The sequence below is a fragment of the Podarcis gaigeae genome, assembly GCF_964106915.1.
Source record: "Podarcis gaigeae genome assembly, chromosome: 11".
NCBI lineage: Eukaryota > Metazoa > Chordata > Lepidosauria > Squamata > Lacertidae > Podarcis > Podarcis gaigeae.
The window spans coordinates 47,891,197-47,909,969 of record NC_139687.1 but is presented as its reverse complement, the minus strand read 5'-3'; the positions used below and the strand labels follow the sequence as shown (position 1 = coordinate 47,909,969).

Genomic DNA, 18,773 nt, shown 5'->3' with positions numbered 1-18,773 from the left:
TCATGAGCTAGTTCTCAATTTCTTCAAGGTGGTACAACAATCTTCTATGAAAATGTGTTTACTCATTTACTCCTATTGGAAAAGCCAAAGAACTAACATTTTAAGGCTACACCAAACTTACCAGGCTTTTGATCCTGTTCCAGTGCATATGTTGAGACCTGAGCTCTTTTGTTTCTCCCATGGACCACCATCAACTGATATTTCATAGTAAGAGGCCCTATGAAGGGAGAATTTAAAACTGGGTTTGCAGGACTTATAGTTCACCCTGAATGAGACAGAACACAGCCCCACATCAGGCACGTACCAATCTAAAAGGGCAATTTCAAACATGGCTGAAAATTTCACATTAAATTTAGTACAGCAGTTCTTTAATGAAGCAAGACGGTTGATTTTTGATTGGTAAGTTTTCATCAATTTTCAAAAATACAGCAAATTGTTAGTAAGATAGCAAGCCATTTTGAAAGCCTTTTAGAATTTTCTACCTTAATTCTGTGGGTTCATCTGTAATTAATAGGACAGGGTATAAGTATTTCCCACACTGCAGCATTAGTGCACACAGCTTTAGTAATTTCTACCCATATGTATGTGCCATCGAAATCAAAAAGGAATTTTAAGACTGAACTGCAAGTAATAGAATTTGTGCCTGCAACTTGTATACCTCTGGCCCTCCAAATACTGCTGGGCTACAGCTCCCATCAGTTTTCTCCACTAACTATGATGGCTGGAGCGGATGAGAGCTAGAATCCAGACACTTCTGGTGCAGCATGGGTTCTCCACCCGCAGTTTTGCTTTTCCAAACTATTCATTTTACTTAAACCAAGGCTAGTCAACATGATGCCTTCAACATATTGTTAGGCAATGACTCCCAGCAGCCCCAGCAAGCGTTGCTTATGGTCAGAGATGAGGGGAGCTGTAGTCCAACAGAATCTGAAGACTGGAAAGTATCAACACTGGAAAGTATCAAACTGGCTACCAACAACCTAATACTCAATTTGGCATCTAAACAGATATTTCTACCACACTTCCCTACTACACTTCCCAAATTTACACCCCATAAAATATAAAATGTCTACCATGCCTAACATTCACCTTTTCATCCACCACTTGACCAAGCAATCCCATTCCATGATCATCATTCAGTCATCTCCACACACCTCAAATTCTCAACTCACAAAACACTTATGGGCCTGCTCATTCAAAACTCTTCAATAATCCCCATTATTAGATGGAACTGGTAGTAGTGCTCCCATGCTTAATCCCTTCCAGCAAGGGAAAAGGAATGATCTCCACAATCTTCCATGCCCTTCTGCTTAATATTCTTTTGGGGGGAGGGGAAGCAGCAAGCTTCAATTCTCCTTTCCTACATAAAACATACTGTGTTAGGAAGCATGAAGCAAGGAAGAACTGAAAGATGAAAAACTGTCAGCAATTAAGAGAAATAGGTCACAGTTTTGAACACTATGATTAAAAATCATTTCCCCATTTTTACTAATTACATACAAGGTGTTATATGTTTTAGACAGTAACATGCAGAGAGGTCTTGTCATACACTGTGGAAATGGGGGGGGGTGATAAATAGTTAGTGTACTATTAGAAAACCCTTCAGGTTGTTTTACAGTTTGAGCCAGTTACAAAAAATGGTTGGAGTCAGTCATAAACAATGAAGATCAGAACTTCAATAACATATGCTTGACATGCAAGATGATACACTACATGCAGGAAAAGAATCCAAAGTCAAATTTGTGTGTCCAAATAAGTCCTCTTGAAACATGATAGGAAAATATATATGTAGAACTATGCTGCTTTCTCACAGATTTGGGAAATTGCAGAAATGTATAATTTGGATCCAGTAATTAAGTCTGAATATATTTGCATACATTATTACAAACAGAAGGGAAAAAAGGATATTGAAGTTTACAAGCAGTCCCAAACAAAAATGCTTATGATTCTAGCATACCTGGATGAGAGAGATTCTCCAATAAACACTTCATTTAATGATCTCACTGGCAAGAGGTGTGGTTCAGATATCTGAGACCCTGCAAATATAGGCAAATCAGTATCAGTACTGACAGGCTAACAGGATAAGCATCACCAGAAACCAAAACGGTAAGATTATTATAGAGGTTTGTGTGAATAGACACAGGTATGGAAGACTACCAGGAGCAAAATAAAGAGGTTCTTGATGTACACACTTGATGTGAAAGAACTCATTGTACAAAAGTCTGGCTATTCATTTACTGAAGAGGGCCTTGCACTTAATCGACGAGTTACCTTCTATTCTGAACATGTTTCTCTTACATATTTGAGATTAGCATTAACATCACAAGATTGAACAAAAGATCATTGCACACCAGTGAGTGGATTATATTTTAGGATTGAAACTATACTCACTTTGATCCTGAAATCTTCCATTAACATGGGCCCTGCTGTGCTGTTCTTGACTCAGCTGCTGTTCATGCAAGTCAACAGGGACAGGGTTAATGCCAGTCCCTTCAAGATATAAACGGATTCGTTGCCGCCACTGCCATCTTTAAAAAGGAGAAAATAGCACAAGAATCAAACAAACTGAAATGTATGGCAATTTTTCTGTATGAATCAATAGTTCAAGAAAATAAAATCTTTACTGGGCCAACCAAAATGTTACAAAATACAATGTAAGCTTTTAAACTCTAAAACTTACAAGACAATGTGGGGGAAGTTATCAGACATTCAACAGAGACCATTCCAGGGCTTAGGTTTTTTAGTGCAGGAGATCCCAGGCTAGCTGTCAGCAAGCCCTGCTTCCAAGAGCCATCAGGAGTTTGTATGTTGTCAGATGTGGGCAAAGTCTGAGGGAAACAGTCTTGTGGGCCAAATAAGGACTAGTGTCCAGCCTAATTAGGCCCATAAGCTGGAAATTCCCTGACCCTGAAATAGAGGGTTCCCCATCTCTCAAATCAACAACTAGTTGTAACTCAGTTCTGCCTCTGCCCCTAGGTGAAACAGAAAAGTTCTTTTGGTGAATATAAAGGTATAAAGAGAACCTGGGTAGTCCCTGATAATATCACCTAAAGGTGATATTATCTTATCACCTAACTTATCTCTACCTCTGTTTATTGCACACAACAATAAAGTTTATTTTTATTGTTTTATTGATTATTGATCAAGTTATTTTTAAATTTAATATTTATCTTTACTGATTTTCATTACATACAGAACTTAGTAACATCAAACAAAAACAAGTCCCAACTTCATTTATAAGATCACATTGCAGAAAGTCACCCTATTTAATTAACCAGTTTTATGGTAGTGGTGTTCAAGCTATACATATTAAGTAAAGGTAAAGGTACCCCTGCCCGTATGGGCCAGTCGTGTCCGACTCTAGGGTTGTGCGCCCATCTCACTTAAGAGGCCGGGGGCCAGTGCTGTCCGCAGGCACTTCCGGGTCACGTGGCCAGCGTGACGAAGCTGCTCTGGCGAGCCAGCACCAGCGCAGCACACGGAAACGCTGTTTACCATCCCGCTATAAAGCGGTACCTATTTATCTATTTGCACTTAGGGGTGCTTTCGAACTGCTAGGTGGGCAGGAGCTGGGACCACAGACGGGAGCTCACCCCGCCGACCATACGATCAGCAAGTCCTAGGCGCTGATCGTATTAAACCAGTTGATAAAAAACAAAACCCATTCCCATTCATTCTATATGAAGGTATTATGACTGGTATAAAGTTAATGAGAAATCTGTGTCCCTCCAAACGTTGCTAGGCTACAATTCCCATCCGTCTTGGCTACTGGTCATGTAGGTTAGGGCTGAGGGAATTTGAGTCCAGAAGCATTTGGAGGGCCACAGGTTTCCCATCCTTGGCTATAAAGATATCTGCAGTATCTTATGCTTCAGAATTAAATGCCTATTATTGTGTGTGTCAACAGTAAATGTTCCAAAACATGAACATCTAAAATTTGCCTTGCCGGACAGTGATTCTTGCACACCGATCAGCAATAGCTATGATGAAATCATTAGTGTCAGATATCTCTCTATAGTTTTACTCAGCTGATCTTCTAAAATATGTCCATGCAGCATAACTAAATGCTGAGTCTCCAAGAGATTGGAATGAATCAGTGGCAGAGTTTCATGCTCCAGCACCGGGGGTCGGAGAGCAGGCGGGGGCATGGCTGGCGCGCGTCCCGGGGGGCATGGCACGCTGCTCACAGGTGGGAGGGCAGCCATGATGGCACCCCACCGGGATTGCGCTGCCGGGGGCGGTGCGCTCCCCCTGCACCCCTCTTCCTCCACCAGTGGATTGAATATCCTCCCATCTAACTCAACATGAACAAGACCACTCAAACATCAATGCAGGTTGTCAGAAGGCATGTGAACCAGGAAATCTTGGTAGCCTAGCAAGGTGCTCACCACAAAGTGAAGGATCGCTTTCTTTTCCCATCCTCCTGAACAAACTGAGCTGTAATACTGGAAAAGGGGAGGAAGAACTCACTATCATTTAAAGCTATTTACAAGAGGGACCTGTTCAGCATTCCAGTCATGTCCTCCTCCACCACGCTCCATTCCACTCCCACATGCCTTTACAGATTCTTGGAATTCTGTGATCACTGAGCATGCTTAGTCCTCCTTAGGCTGTTTTAGGGTTTCTGTTCTTGCTGTTTTAAATCACACACGCACACCAATTCTTTTGTATTTTAGCCAATTCCAGGCTTCCTTTAAGTGTGTTGATAGCTCCCTCTTATTTGTCAGTGACCTGTATTGTCTATAATCCTGCTGGGCACTTACCAGCTGAGTTCACTTTCAGGAGTTACCGTATATCTACTGTTATGTGTACCTAACAGTTTGCACAAAAGAATCAGATCTTGCTTTAAGGCAGGCTTCAAGAAAGGAAGGTCTGCTGTTGATAAATTGTATGAATGTTAAGCAGCAAATTCAGTATTATAGTACTAGTACAGAAAGGTCTATAAATGTATACACTCTATGTTTTAAATGCATTTTAATTTATAATTTAATTTATATACCATCCTTCATTCAAAGATCACAGAGTGGTTTAAAACATAAAAACACAAAATGATAAAAACAATACAATAATCAGCACAAGACCTGGCTGAGTATAAATGTTTTTGCACCACTTTGATATGGACTGCAGACTCAATAAATTCTAGGGATGTGTAGTGGCCCCTTGAATCTGAACATTAAAAAAAAAATCTGCATCCGTATAACTCCTTCGGCTTTAATCTGTGCTCCCAGTTCCAAGCCATTCTGTATAAAACGGAAATGTGTGACTGTTTCACAAATCACACTAAGTACTGTTTTGGACACATTGGTTCCCACATTGATGCAGAGCTGGAACAAATGGTCTTCAGGTCTGTTCCCTACTATAGCTGTATTAATACAAAACATTACATTTCTTTAAAACAACTGTCTAGAGAAACGTAAGCTCTAACCTACCTGAACTCACCACGATAGAGTTTCTGTAGGGCATCTGGAAATGAGTGTGTATATCGTACAGGTAAACACAAATGGCCTTCAGATCTGAATATAACATAACAAGGCGAGAATAAGGCATGAAATCACAGTATTCTGTTACCTCCTTCAGGCAAAGATCTGTTCCCTCTTACCCATTCTAAAAAAAGGGAATAAGTAATACAATACTGGATTACATTATTGTAGCTAACTGGGCAATTTTCACTTTTAGACAGCATTCTATGCAAGATATGCCTAGGCACTCTATTTTCCAACAATTGTTGTTCATGTATTGAAGTGACTAAAAACAACAAAATGGCTGCCATGGAGGCATAACGCTAAATGAGAGAGTGTACAATCATGGTGAAGCCTTTCACATAATTGTGTTTCCACATGAGAAAAGGATTAACCTGTTGAAATTCTGCCTAGAAAATAAGCAGGGAAAGTGTGTTAAATGGGAGGGGGAAACAGCAGCTCCTTAGGGTCCCAAGGATTCATATTGTGGGCTTTCTAAACAACTCATTTATCAATCACTGCTCTGACTTCACTCATTGGCTAAAAGCACTGACAGGCAGAAGCAGCCAGGCTTGCTCATTTTACAGAAATCACTTAGAAGTGTACCTACACATTTTGCTTTATAACTTTCTTTGTAGGAGGTTTAAAGTCTTGCTATGTTTTAAAATGAAAGCTAAGGCCCTGCCTGGGGACAACAATGGAGACCTTTGCAGGCACCATGGCACCTGTGGGCACCAGTCTGGCAATCCCTGATCTACAGTCATAGTTAGCATACTACACAATAGCCCAGTTAAAATATATCCTAAATTAGCAGGACAGTATAGTTAAAATTCAATTTCTGTCCATGCTACTCTTACCTAACTTTGACCATTTATACCCATGCAGAAGTCACAAATATGCAATCAATTTTGTGAGAAATAAGGAAAAACTGTGAATAATGTACATAATAAACTGGCAAAGGAAGTCACTGTATGCATATCAATGACATAAAATGCCCCACATGGCACTCACAGGCCACTAGACTTTTAATGATGCGGTTTACAATATGACAAGGTATCTGTAAGTCTTAGGCTCACCTATCTGGGTCTGTGTTTATTCCAATAACTGGTTTTAACCGGTCCAACACCTTACTGGCTGCCAAAAGCATTGTGCCATCACCTAGATGAAAAATAGTTTGAGATCAGATTACTTTTACATAAGATTTAAATATTCCAATGGAAGCATCAAGTACAGAGAACTTTGTGCTCAAACTTTTAAACCATTATTGTATAAAATTAAGAGTGAAAATAGATTCTGATGCGGAACTCAATTTGCCATAAGGAAATTATACCTTTGAAGAAAAAGAAAAACAGGTGCACAAAGCCTAGGTAACAACCTCTACAGAATGTTTCATAATTTGTACACAGGCAATGAGTGTTTTGTGCAAGGGTTACATTCCAGACCCCTGCGTGTGTTGACACTAAATCAACTTTATTCTGGTAGTTCAGGTTAAGACTTATTTATTGATAAGCCAACTGATCAATTCTTCATATTGCTAAACAATTATTCCCGCAAGTTTGTTGTAATTCAAAATACCCATCCCCACTCACAAGTTAATACCTCCTGCTGCTACAACAGCATCTGCCCACCGAACTGTCTCTTCATCATATTCTCTGCGCTTCACAAGTCGGACCTCAATCTTCTCATTCCTGAAGATTTATGGAAATGCAAGTGATTATTAGTCAGGTTTGAAGGGCTTAAAAGGAATGCAAACTGTCAAGTTAAAAAGCTAGTTTATATAACTTTGATAATGACCTCAGGAAAGGGAAGCAAAACACACCACAAGTATGAATATTGGGTTATTGTGACTTTTTATATAGGATCTGATTGTTACTATTAATGTTTGATGTTTTATTATGATTTTTTTATGTATGTTGGAAGCCGCCAGAGTGGCCAGGGCAACCCAGCCAGATGGACGGGGTATAAATAAAAAAATATTATTATTATTAGTCCCATGGAAGATAACTATCACTTGCATCAAACTCTACTTACCAGTTCCCTGAAAACTTCTAATTATTTTACACCAGGAACAGCTGGCTTGTGTCACTTCAGATACTGATAGACTACATCCCACCTTCCCTGTCTATCAGCCATGCTTGCTGTGGCTGAAGGGAGTTGGAGACCAACAACTTCAAGGCCAACAGGCTAACTACTCTTGATTTACATAGAAGGGGTTTTGCTATAATGCTTCCCTTTCATTACCTTCCACTGCTAAATCTGATGTACTAACACAGAATTATGTATCAAAAGTTTTGGGGCTGTTATTCAGGAAGAGCTCAACCTAGTGTCAGCAAAACCTGTAGTGTAAACTGTAGTTAAAATTGTAGTTACACTATTGATGACTTTAATTATCTTTTGAATGCTTTTTAAACACCTGCTTCTAACCATCTTTTAGTAATTGTAGGGGTTTTTGTGTAAACCACTTGGAGGTTTTATGACAATCAATGAGTGTGTGTGTGTGTGTGTGTGTGTGTGTGTGTGTGTGTGTTGTTGAAAGAAAAAAACAAACAAAAACAGTTTGTGGTTGTTACTATGTTGTTCAACTGAAAACTAACTCAAAAGTGAGACTGCCGGTTATGTTCTACTGATTACAAGGTCAGTCAAAAACTCAACAATATCCTACTGTTGTCCAGTTTGGTTAAATGATGCAACAATAGCTTTGAATGCACACTGACACTTGTGTATGCAGAGAACTGTATACAGATAACCTTTGCACATCTTTTTCAACAGAGAAAATAAGAGCCCTGTGGGATGAAGCCTAACGCTATTCTGGTCCAGGACTCTGTTCTCACAGTAGCCAAACAGATGGCCATGGGAAGACCACAAGCAGAACCTCAGTGCAACAGCGCTCTCCCCTCCTGCGATTCCCAGAAACTGGTATTCAAAGCAATACAGTAGGGGTAGAATATATCCACTGGTGGCTTTTTAAAAAGGATTAGATAAATTAATAGAAATAAAGCTATTCAAGTTGGTGGCAACCACAACCTATTGTGGGAGCAAATTCCATGATTTAACTATGTGCTATGTGAAGTATTTTCTTTTTTTGATCCTGGATCTCCCAATATTCAGCTTCACTGTATGTCCCTGAGTTCTAGTATTATGGGGAAAGAATAATTTTGCTCTCTCCATTTTATCCACACCAAGTGTAATTTTATACACCATTATCATAAGTTTATACATCATTATCATGTCCCCTCAAACATGCCTTTCTCTAAACTAAAATGCCCCAACTATCTTGTCTGAACTACGAGAAACTTCTGAAACTGAATGTGGAGGGCTGCTAACAGAAAAAGAAGCAAAGAGTCAGTTTTCTCTTTCTTTTATATATACAGTCCCCTTCATATGTATTAGGGCTGGATGATAAATCACCTCAAACTGTCCATATTTTGATATCAATTTCATACTTTTTGACCTGGGAATATATCGTGAATCATGATGTCTGTGTTTATGTGTGCTATGCAAAAATCACAATGTGGGAAAAACTGTGAAGCCAGCCAATGCTTCTCTCAACTCCTGCAGCCCGTTAACTCTGCCAGCTCAGCTCTCCCCTGCCTCCTGCAGGGTGCAGCAAATCAAAAGAGCAGGCACCAGCAAAAACCATGATGCAGGAAAAACCATAGAGCCTGCCAATGCCTCCACACAGCTCCATCCTTTTTTCAGACATTGTGATATATCGGTATATTGTGAAGTTTAGCTGGTGATATATCATGATGTTGAAAATCAGATATCGCCCAGCCCAAATATGTATAAAAATGGTTTACTGGATCAGAGTAATTATAATTTCATATACTGGGCATTAGAATTATGTGCCAAACTCCTAGAACCTCTGCTCTCTGAAATTATTTATTATATTATTTATTTTTATTATAATCATTATTATTGATACATACCCTTACCTTAAACTATCTACTACATGCTCCACATTTTTTGTATGAATCCGATGTCGCTCCAGTAGTCCACTGTAATTAGAGCCTTTTAATGCAAGCTGTGAAAGACAAAAATCAAAATCTAACGAAGTTGGCAGTAATTTTCTAAGCATGTGAAAAGAGTATGTAAACAGCTAAGCTTGAAAAAGCTAAATTTATTTATGGAAAATTGGAACTGTCAGAAACATGAAAATGGTTTATTCTCTAAAACCAAGCAAGCGAGAAAGTATTTAAATGTTGCTCAAAATTCAGAATCTGCATATAAGCATGTGGAACACTACCATTTTAATGAAAAGTTCCAGTATACAATTCTATTCTACCAGCCATATGCATTCTGACATACCATTCAACCAGTGTTAGAAACTCAAATATATGAGCTAGGTGCAAAATGGCATCTTAAACCAGGGTTATAGTTGCCAAAACGGAATGCCTAGTTGCCATTTGGGGACATTTTCAATACGACTTTTTGGTTCCTGAAATTCATTCTGATTGTGCAGATAAAATATAACAAATAGTATTATATAGGATGTGTTGTTAGTGTGTGAAAACAGCCAAGATCCGAGGCATGCACCTCCAGATCATTTGGTCACAAGTGGTCAATAGCCAGGTACAAAATGCGCCTGGTGAATTTCAAACGCTGCAATCAACTACTGTATAATAAGATATAACCTAAAATAAGTTTTACTAAGAGTTCTGAAGAAGAGAAGATGTGTTTGGATTTGATGTCCCGCCTTTCACTCCCCTTCAGGAGCTTACATTCTCCTTTCCCTTCCTCCCCCACAACAAACACTCTGTGAGGTGAGTGGGGCTGAGAGACTTCAGAGAAGTGTGACTAGCCCAAGGTCACCCAGCAGCTGCATGTGGAGGAGCAGAGACGCGAACCCGGTTCCCCAGATTACGAGACTACCACTCTTAACCACTACACCACACTGGCTCTCCAGTTCTGAATTGGGATGAAATGAGAGCAGCAGTTTAGAACAAATTAGGAGCAGTATCTGCTGTCATGGTGCATTATAGCATCGGACTGGCAACTGTTTCTAGTCACTAAAGAAGCTTGGCTTTGTTATTTCTCTATCTACTACCTGGCAAGAAGATACCGCACGAAAAGCACGATGACACCATACTGAAAGAGGCACTCTGTGTACCCATACTATTGCCAACTTTTAAAAAGTTCTTACTCCTGTGGTTGTGTATTTTGAGGTCTTTGTCCTCTAGTAAGAAAATTAAATTTATGGCCACCACTGGCAAGCCTTTCTGGGGACCACTGAATATACACAAAAAAATATTTAAGTAAATTTTTATCCCAGTATAACTCTTAGAAAAGTGCCCAAGGTGACAAAATGATTGAAAATAAGGAAAACATCAGCAATTAAACCACTAAATGCTTAAGAAAACTTGTAGAGAGTAGGGAGAAAACTTGTAGAAAGTTAGGAGTTTCACATGCATCAAAGAATAAAAAAAGAGAAACATCCAGGGATGCCTGCAAGATTGCACAAAAATATTTCTGTTTGCACAACATGACTTCTTTTTCTCCTCTGCTGCAGCATTCTGAGCACCCGAAAAATCAGCTCCAGAAAAGCCACCACCAGATTTTGGAGGAGCATGTATGGAGGAAAGAGGAAGTCTGTTCATGTGCCACTGAGTGTCACCCAAAACAAAATATAAAATAAAATCAAGTAAGTCACCGAGCTTACAGAAGAGGGAAACAAAATATGCCTAAATTCGTTTTTACGAATGTCACCATCTTTTGTGAGCACACTTCATTGTAATTCTCCTTAGCCTTCAGAATTTTGGCCTGCCAGCCTGTTTACTTGATTGCAATTCTCAGCAGGTTTCAATCTGCTTACAAATACTTGCTTGAATAAACTGAGAATTTTGTCCGAATTCTCTCAATACTGCATGTTTAAAGTAAGTTATATTCTTAAAATACAAGCTGTACATGTTACAAACATATAGTGACAGCACATAGGTCTGTGGGAAGGTGAATGAAAAGCTGCCACTTAATTTTGTCTTAGCTCTGTAAGTGTTCATTAGAGTACAACATGCAACAGAGTACAATGAACACCAGGGCAGGAACTAAACTGAAAAGACAGGAACAGAACCACCTGTTTCCTTCATGGCACATCTATTTTCTCTAAAAATCCAGCAAATGTATCACACTATACTCAGTGGGGAGATGAGCAAAAAGCCACATAGCAGCGAGTTGTATAAACAAGGCGAGAATGAAATGGAACCATGTAACTACCGTATTTTTCGCTCTATAAGACGCACTAGACCACAAGACGCACCTAGTTTTTGGAGGAGGAAAACAAGAAAAAAAATATTCTGAATCCCAGAAGCCAGAACAGCAAGAGGGATCGCTGCGCAGAGAAAGCAGTGATTCCTCTTGCTGTTCTGGCTTCTGGGATAGATGCGCAGCCTGCATTCACTCCATAAGACGCACATACATTCCCCCTTACTTTTTAGGAGGGAAAAAGTGAGTCTTATAGAGCAAAAAATACGGTAAATGAACCAATCTCTAAATTAATCCTTCCACAGGAATACCCCAACAGAAGTAACACACATACTACATTACATTCTCAATTGTTTTCGGCCCAACTAAAGAAGATTGGCAAGTTAAATTAAAGGAATATGCTGAAATGGCAAAATTGACAATGAAACTATGTTGATAAATAACAGAACCAAGGAAGGGACTAGAGGCAAGTCAATTTGTTTTGTTTTTGTACTGTTGTTGTTTTTATTTTTGGAAAATTAGTAAAATGTTATAAAAAACAACAACATTCTCAATTGTTTTAAAAAAGAATTTTAGTGACCATAAAAATTCTGAACAAAAAAGGGTGTGTGATAATGTGATGCTAATGACCAATACCAAGATGGTCTACCAGGCCAGCTGCTGTGGACAACTTACACCCGCCAGGAGCGATGCCTCAGTGCCTTCCAAATGCACTGTGTCAGGAAGATTTTGGGCATCACATGGCAGGACATTCCACAACCTTGTGTCCAGCACCTTTGTTTAAAGAGAGTTGCCATGACAATAGTTTGAAGATCAAGTCAATTCATGTACGTCAAAGATTCCAAAGATTGTCATTTCAGAGGTCAGTTTCTCAAACAAACCACACAATGAAATGAATTTTGTTCAGTGAAAATATTGCTTCACTTGAAAATGATGTCTTCAAAGAGCCTGAACGTTGGATTGTCCTGTCAGAAGACAATGTAAACACTCATTATCACAATCTTTTTCATGAACTGCGTATGTCCAAACCAAAGTAAACTCACAGTGTTAAGAATGTCCTGGCAGAAACAAACTCCAGAAAGGAAAGATCTATAAGAGAGTTCCAATCTTTCTGTAATCTATCCTATCATGTTCTGCTTTTAAGATGCTCAAGTAGGGACACAAGTGGAAAATTTGCAAGAAACCAAATCAGCAAGGTTAGCAAAGATTTTAAAATATTAGTTTACAGTGATGCTACATGCCAAGACAAATAAAATAAAATATGGAGCCTCTGTTCTTTTGCATAGTGTAGACTCCAGACGTATTTTTTAAAATCACCTTTTTTCTTTGCTTATTAGGTCTGCATCTGCAACATTATTTGAGCAAAGTTAACAAGATAAAAGGGCACAATGTAAAAAACCAATCACAATATGTGCAAAGAACTGAACTAAGGTAACTTAAGAGCAAAAAGCCTGTGATATTCTGAGATACATCAAAATACCAAAAATATCACTGGTGAATATGCTATGGAAGCACACTCACTATGTTTGCACTACATATATGAACTTCTTACCAGGATGGGATTTGCAGTCCAATTTACAGTACTGATTGGCTGGCCAATATATCAAGCAAAAAAACCGCAAGCCCTTCCCACCTAAAAGTTTATTTAGAAGGGCTGGGAGAGTGCTTAAAAAAATTTTTTTAATGCTTCAAACAAGTTTTTGAACAGCCACAAAGCCAGGTACTTGCAACCCCTCAAAGCAGAACAGTCCATTGAAGGATAGGGATGATTAGAATAAGAAAAACTGGAATGTTTGACAATAACCAGTTGAGAGGCTAAGCATTCAGAGAAGTACACCAGAAAATAACAAATACACCCCTACGAAATTGGCTAAGAAATTGTATGAGGAACATGCAAGGTAGGAAGAAAAACTCTGTGCTTCTCTGTTAGTATGATGCAAGATAAGGAAAATATGTAAAGAGAAAACCACTGAGAACAATGAATACGGCAAACATTTCATAAGATAATGCAAAGAAGACTACAACAGTGTTCAAAGAAGTTACTTTTGTATCTACTTGCCGGGAACTGAATATACAAAAGTGTTTCACATCAGTAAGAGAATTTCTAAGGCTGTGGGAAAAGAAAGCCTAAGAGATTTTGCCAACTGGCAGAATCAGAGCAGAATGAATATCACTGATTAAGAACTACTGTTTCCAAAGCCAAGGCAGCCTCTGAAGAGAATAGAATTTGAGGAGTTATACTACTTTAAAGGGCTGCCACCACAATCCCCTCTGCTGCCATCTCAAAAGCAGAGCAAGACTAGAATGACAAGAGCAAGCTTAATGGCACCATATTTCCTACAAAGAAGCCAGTCCTTGGCTCCATAGCAGCCAGTAACTGAAGACTGTGTGAGAGTACTGCTCTATAGCAAGCCACTTATTTTGTAGAAACAAATTGTTTTGGAGCTCACAGAAAAGCAGTAGTCAAGCAACTGGAAAACCTAAAATTTCCAATTTCAAAGCAGTAGAAGCTGCTAGCAAATGACGTGGCAGAACAGTTTTATATGACAAAAGGCCTGTTCACCGAGGTGGGCACTGTGTATGAACCTCCGCAATCCTATGCATGTTTTTTAAACATTTTGATTCTGCTGTTCATTTAAAAAGTATCACACGGATAAGACAGTCTGTGTTCCCAGGCTTAGAATGTAAAACACAAGACACAAAGGGGAAAGCATTAGGAGGGAGGCGGAAAAAATAAGTTAGGCCTATTAAAGACAGATAAATGTGTATACATTTACACACTTAATTATAAACAGTGTGCATTAGCCTATTATACAGGATGCCGTTTCCTGGGAATAAAGGGCTGGATCCTAGTGCTCCCAGTATCAAGTCCACAGTGTAGTACAAGAGTTCCCAAACAGCGAAGCTTCGTGCAGGTAGTCAGCAGTATGTCTGTAAAAGTACAATTAAAATCACCCAGCATCTAGCATAGTGCATTACAATTGCTACAACAAAACAAAAAAATCCTTCCAGTAGCACCTTAAAGACCAACTAAGTGAGTTCTAGGTATGAGCTTTCGTGTGCATGCACACTTCTTCAGGTCTTTAAGGTGCTACTGGAAGGAATTTTTTGTTTTGACTATGGCAGACCTATCTGTAACAATTGCTACAACAGACAGGGAAGGGGGAAATCATTAAGTGGTCTGCAAAGACTCTCAGCAATTTCCAAATGGTCCATGGGGGGGAGGGGAGCCTGAGAACCATTGCTAAAGTATATGACTAGTTATGTGACATTTATCATGCTTGACCATGCTTCTTCAGATACTTAGAAAAGCACACTTTAACCCTAATAGAGGGCCACTTATTCAGTGTTGAGATATTATAATAGTTTAGCATATTATGATTTAATTCTGACAAGCTATTATTTTTAAGCCTTCGTTTTTATCCATTCTGATCAGAAGATATTATTTAGGAAACCTAATGGTCATAACAATATATATTTCATAAAGAATGAACCAGGAAGCCTCGCTGACACTGCTGGAAGTTTCATGAATACAGAGTCTCTAGAGCAGTTCGATAGCTCATTCTGTATACTGACGCGAACCAAGCTGCTCTCAATTTTTTTTCCCTAACATGTAAACCCCACCTTCCCCCTAGCAATCTGATCATTGTTAAAGTGCCTAAAATTGTTAAAATAATTCGTGCCCTGCTCGCAGACTCACTGTACAAAAGAAAGGACATAATACATTAGATGAAAAAGGGAAACAAGACAGAAAGTGGGTCAATCAGGAAAAAAGCAGGATGAACAGCTGTGTCTTTATAGATAATATAGCTGGAATTATCAGATTACTGGCTAACAACATAGTGAATCTGGCCTGTGATATAATTTTGCGTGGGTGGAATGAATCTTTGTCAGCAGCATACAGTAGTCTATGACTGCTATAGAGGAGGTGTGCTGAGATGGCATGAGGTAGTAAATGTATTACATATACTATCCTTATGTGATCAATTATCTCTTTTATAGCCTCAAAGTATATATTTAAGGCAGAAGGGTGAAAGACAGCACTATACACACATCAGGAGTATGCAACAGTTCATTTAACTTGCCTTCCCTTCAGAGCCAATAATTTTAGCCTCACATGGCTGCAAGTTAGGTAGTTGGACTGGGGCTGAGTGCTGCCAAAATAGATGGTACTTTCCTGAAGAGTAAATAATCATGATGAATCTGTGTTAGCAGTCACTGCCATGTGAACTTGTGGGTGTGGAAACATGTATAACTGCCACTTCCCTTAATCAAGTGATTCTGTATTAAAAGTCTTGATCTTTCGAAGCCCAAGCGCTGGCCAGATAAAACACCTATTTTCTTAGTAGTAAAAGTTATTAGATGCATCAAAGAGCAAATAGCTGATGGTACTATCATAATGTTGTGAATACTGACAATATCCTTGGAATAAATAAATCTGTATGCAATTAACCAAATAATAGATGGCAGCATAAGGCCAAATAGCACAAGTGTTAATATTCTCTGGTCATTTTTTTTCCTTTTGTTATATTAACCCTCAGATGCAGCCTTGAGTAGATAAAACCAGGAACAAAAGGATGAGGTCTTTTCCGTATTAACTCATTTTCTGCCCCAGTTGTACACATGCCCTCCCAAAAAGTTGTAAGGGGGGAAAAGATGGGCAACCATATCCAAATGCAGTGGTACCTCAGGATGCGAACGGGATCCATTCTGAAGCCCCGTTCACATCCTGAAGCGAACGCAACCTGCGACTGCACGTGCCACGATTTGCCGCTTCCGCACATGCGTGTGACGTCATTTTGACAGTCTGCGCATGTGCGAGCGGTGAAACCCGGAAATAACACATTCCATTACTTCCGGGTCGCCGCAGAGCACAACCCGAAAGCGCTCAACCTGAAGCAACTTCAACCCGAGGTATGACTGTATAAGTTTGGCCCTCCCCTTCTTGGAAAAGGTGCAAGGGTGGTACTCCAAATTGTTTTGGTAGTTAGGAATTTGAACTCTGAACCACTCATCCCAAAAGTGTTCTCTGCCAAATTCTTGTACACTTAATGGGCAGACACATTTTTATTTGTTTCTCAAGTTAAACTGATTTATGGTAAGCATATAGATCATGGCTCTGGAACTTGTGTCCTTTCAGATGTTGCTGAACTACAATCTGACCATACTGGTTGGGGCAGATGGAGCTGGAATACAACAAATTTGGAGGGCCACAGCTTTCCCATTATTGATGTAGTAGAAGATGGCTTCATTCAAATTATACCTGTTGATACTTCACAGTCACTATAATAAGGAGGGAGTCAGTTTGGGTGGTCCCCGCTACATTTATGCTTCTTTCATACTGAGTTGGTAGGTAGAATAAACAGGCAATCACCAAATACTGTTACTAAAAAGGAACTCCTCCCCAGCCACACACCAGCTTGACAAATTGCCACTACTACAAACCACAAAACAGTTGTTGATTGGGTGCTGTTTGGGGTGTTAAGTATCTGCCGCCAAAAGTCACCTCCCTGTGCTAACTTACCTGGTTATCAGAGAAAGAGTGTGTGTTCATGTCAAGGTCTGGCTTATACATGCACAAAGATGAGGCTGCCTACTGGACTGCAAACACCAAGACTTATTGTGGTATAAACTTTTGTGCACTACAGTGGTGCCTCGCAAGACGAAATTAATTCATTCCGCGAGTTGCTTCGTCTTGCGGAGCGCGGATTCCCCGGGGTATTAACAGCTTTAAGAAAAAGGAAGCAAACCCGCAAGACGTTTTCATCTTGCGAAGCAAGCCCATAGGGAAATTCGTCTTGCGAAGCACCTCGAAAAACGGAAAACCCTTTCGTCTAGTGAGTTTTTCGTCTTGCGAGGCATTTGTCTTACGGGGCACCACTGTAAACCCATATTCAAGCAGATGCAGTTAAGTGGGCTTGCTCAATGAAAGCACGTGCTACATCTGTTTGTATCTATGGCCTCTTTTTCTTGTATGGACACAACCTCTTCCCAACTTTTTCGCTTTAAGGGGAATATTCAGCACATACATAGCCTGCATTTCTCCCACCCGTGGAAGTCAAGGCCATAACGGTTTCCAGGTGACATAGCTGTCAACGTTTCCCCTTTTTTAAGGGAACTTCCCTTATTCTGAATAGGATTCCTCGCAAGAAAAGGGAAAAGTTGAAAGCTATGCCAGGTGGTCTCCCATCCAGCCTGAATAGCTCAGCTGGTGCGTGTGTGGTGCTGATAACGCCAAGGTTGCCGGTTCGATCCCCTTAAGGGACAACTGCACATTCCCTGCATTGCAGGGGGTTGGACTAGATGACCCTTGGGGTTCCCTCCCAACTCTGCCATTCTATGATCTCGGGTCATTTGCAGGCCGAAAGGGGAGATTTAAACACGCGACCCCCAAGCACCTCCACTCACCAGCTGCTTGAGGTCCTCCTCGGAGAGCCCCGCGTACCGGTACCGCTGCTGCTCGAACTCGTAGCGGGTCGTCTTGGCCACCACCACCACCCGGGCCGGGCGGAACCCGACGCCGCTTCCCGACCGCGAAGGGAGCTCCGAGGAAGAAGCATCCGAGCTGAGGCAGCGCTGCGAGGCGGACGGAGGGGACGGAGGCGGCGGCGAAGACCCTCGCCCCGCCAGCGCTAACGGCTGAGAGGGGAGCCCGGACGCGGCGAAGGCGGCGGCGGCGGCTGAAGCCACCGACGCGGCCAGGCGGGCTGCGCTGGGCGCTAAGGCGAGGTGGCTGTGAGGCGGCGGCGGGGCAGGCGGCTGGTGCCTCCGGGAAGGCTTGAGCAAGGCGCGGAGGGCGGCGGAGGGACTGCCGCCGCTCAGGTAGCTCGGGAGGCAGGTCATAGCCCGGGCTCGCGGGATTCCTGCTGGAGCCGCCGCGGCCGCCACAACCACCACAGCCGCGAGGCAGGCGAAGGGACAGAGCGGCGACCTTCCCTCGCCTCAGGTTTTTGCGCCACAAGAGCGCGGCGCGCGCTCGGAAGAGTGGCAGGGGAGGGGTGAGGAAAAGCAACACACAAGCACGCACGCACAACCCCGCCCCATTCTGTTCAGCGCGCGCCGCCTGACGCACGGACGCGTCCAACGTGAGCGCTCCGACCCTCCAGGCGTAAAGGG

At 41.0% G+C, this 18,773-nt stretch overlaps 1 protein-coding gene across 5 annotated transcripts in view; it reads right to left on the bottom strand.

The window, feature by feature from the left end:
- The window catches only part of NADK2 (NAD kinase 2, mitochondrial), a 25,675-nt gene extending 6,902 nt beyond the window's left edge, over positions 1–18,773 (bottom strand). Inside the window, exons 1-8 of one of the 5 annotated variants that reach the window (XM_083703598.1) lie at positions 18,066–18,773; positions 9,395–9,483; positions 7,059–7,147; positions 6,536–6,617; positions 5,430–5,513; positions 2,392–2,528; positions 1,958–2,036; positions 122–265 (exon numbers count right to left, since the gene is read on the bottom strand). In XM_083703598.1, coding sequence (XP_083559724.1) covers positions 122–265; positions 1,958–2,036; positions 2,392–2,528; positions 5,430–5,513; positions 6,536–6,617; positions 7,059–7,147; positions 9,395–9,483; positions 18,066–18,500 — 1,139 coding nt within the window. In that variant the 5' untranslated portion in view covers positions 18,501–18,773. Of the gene's footprint in view, positions 1–121; positions 266–1,957; positions 2,037–2,391; positions 2,529–5,429; positions 5,514–6,535; positions 6,618–7,048; positions 7,148–9,388; positions 9,484–18,065 lie in introns of those variants that run through there. The other 4 variants (XM_083703599.1, XM_083703602.1, XM_083703600.1 and 1 more) reach the window with 4 other exon arrangements.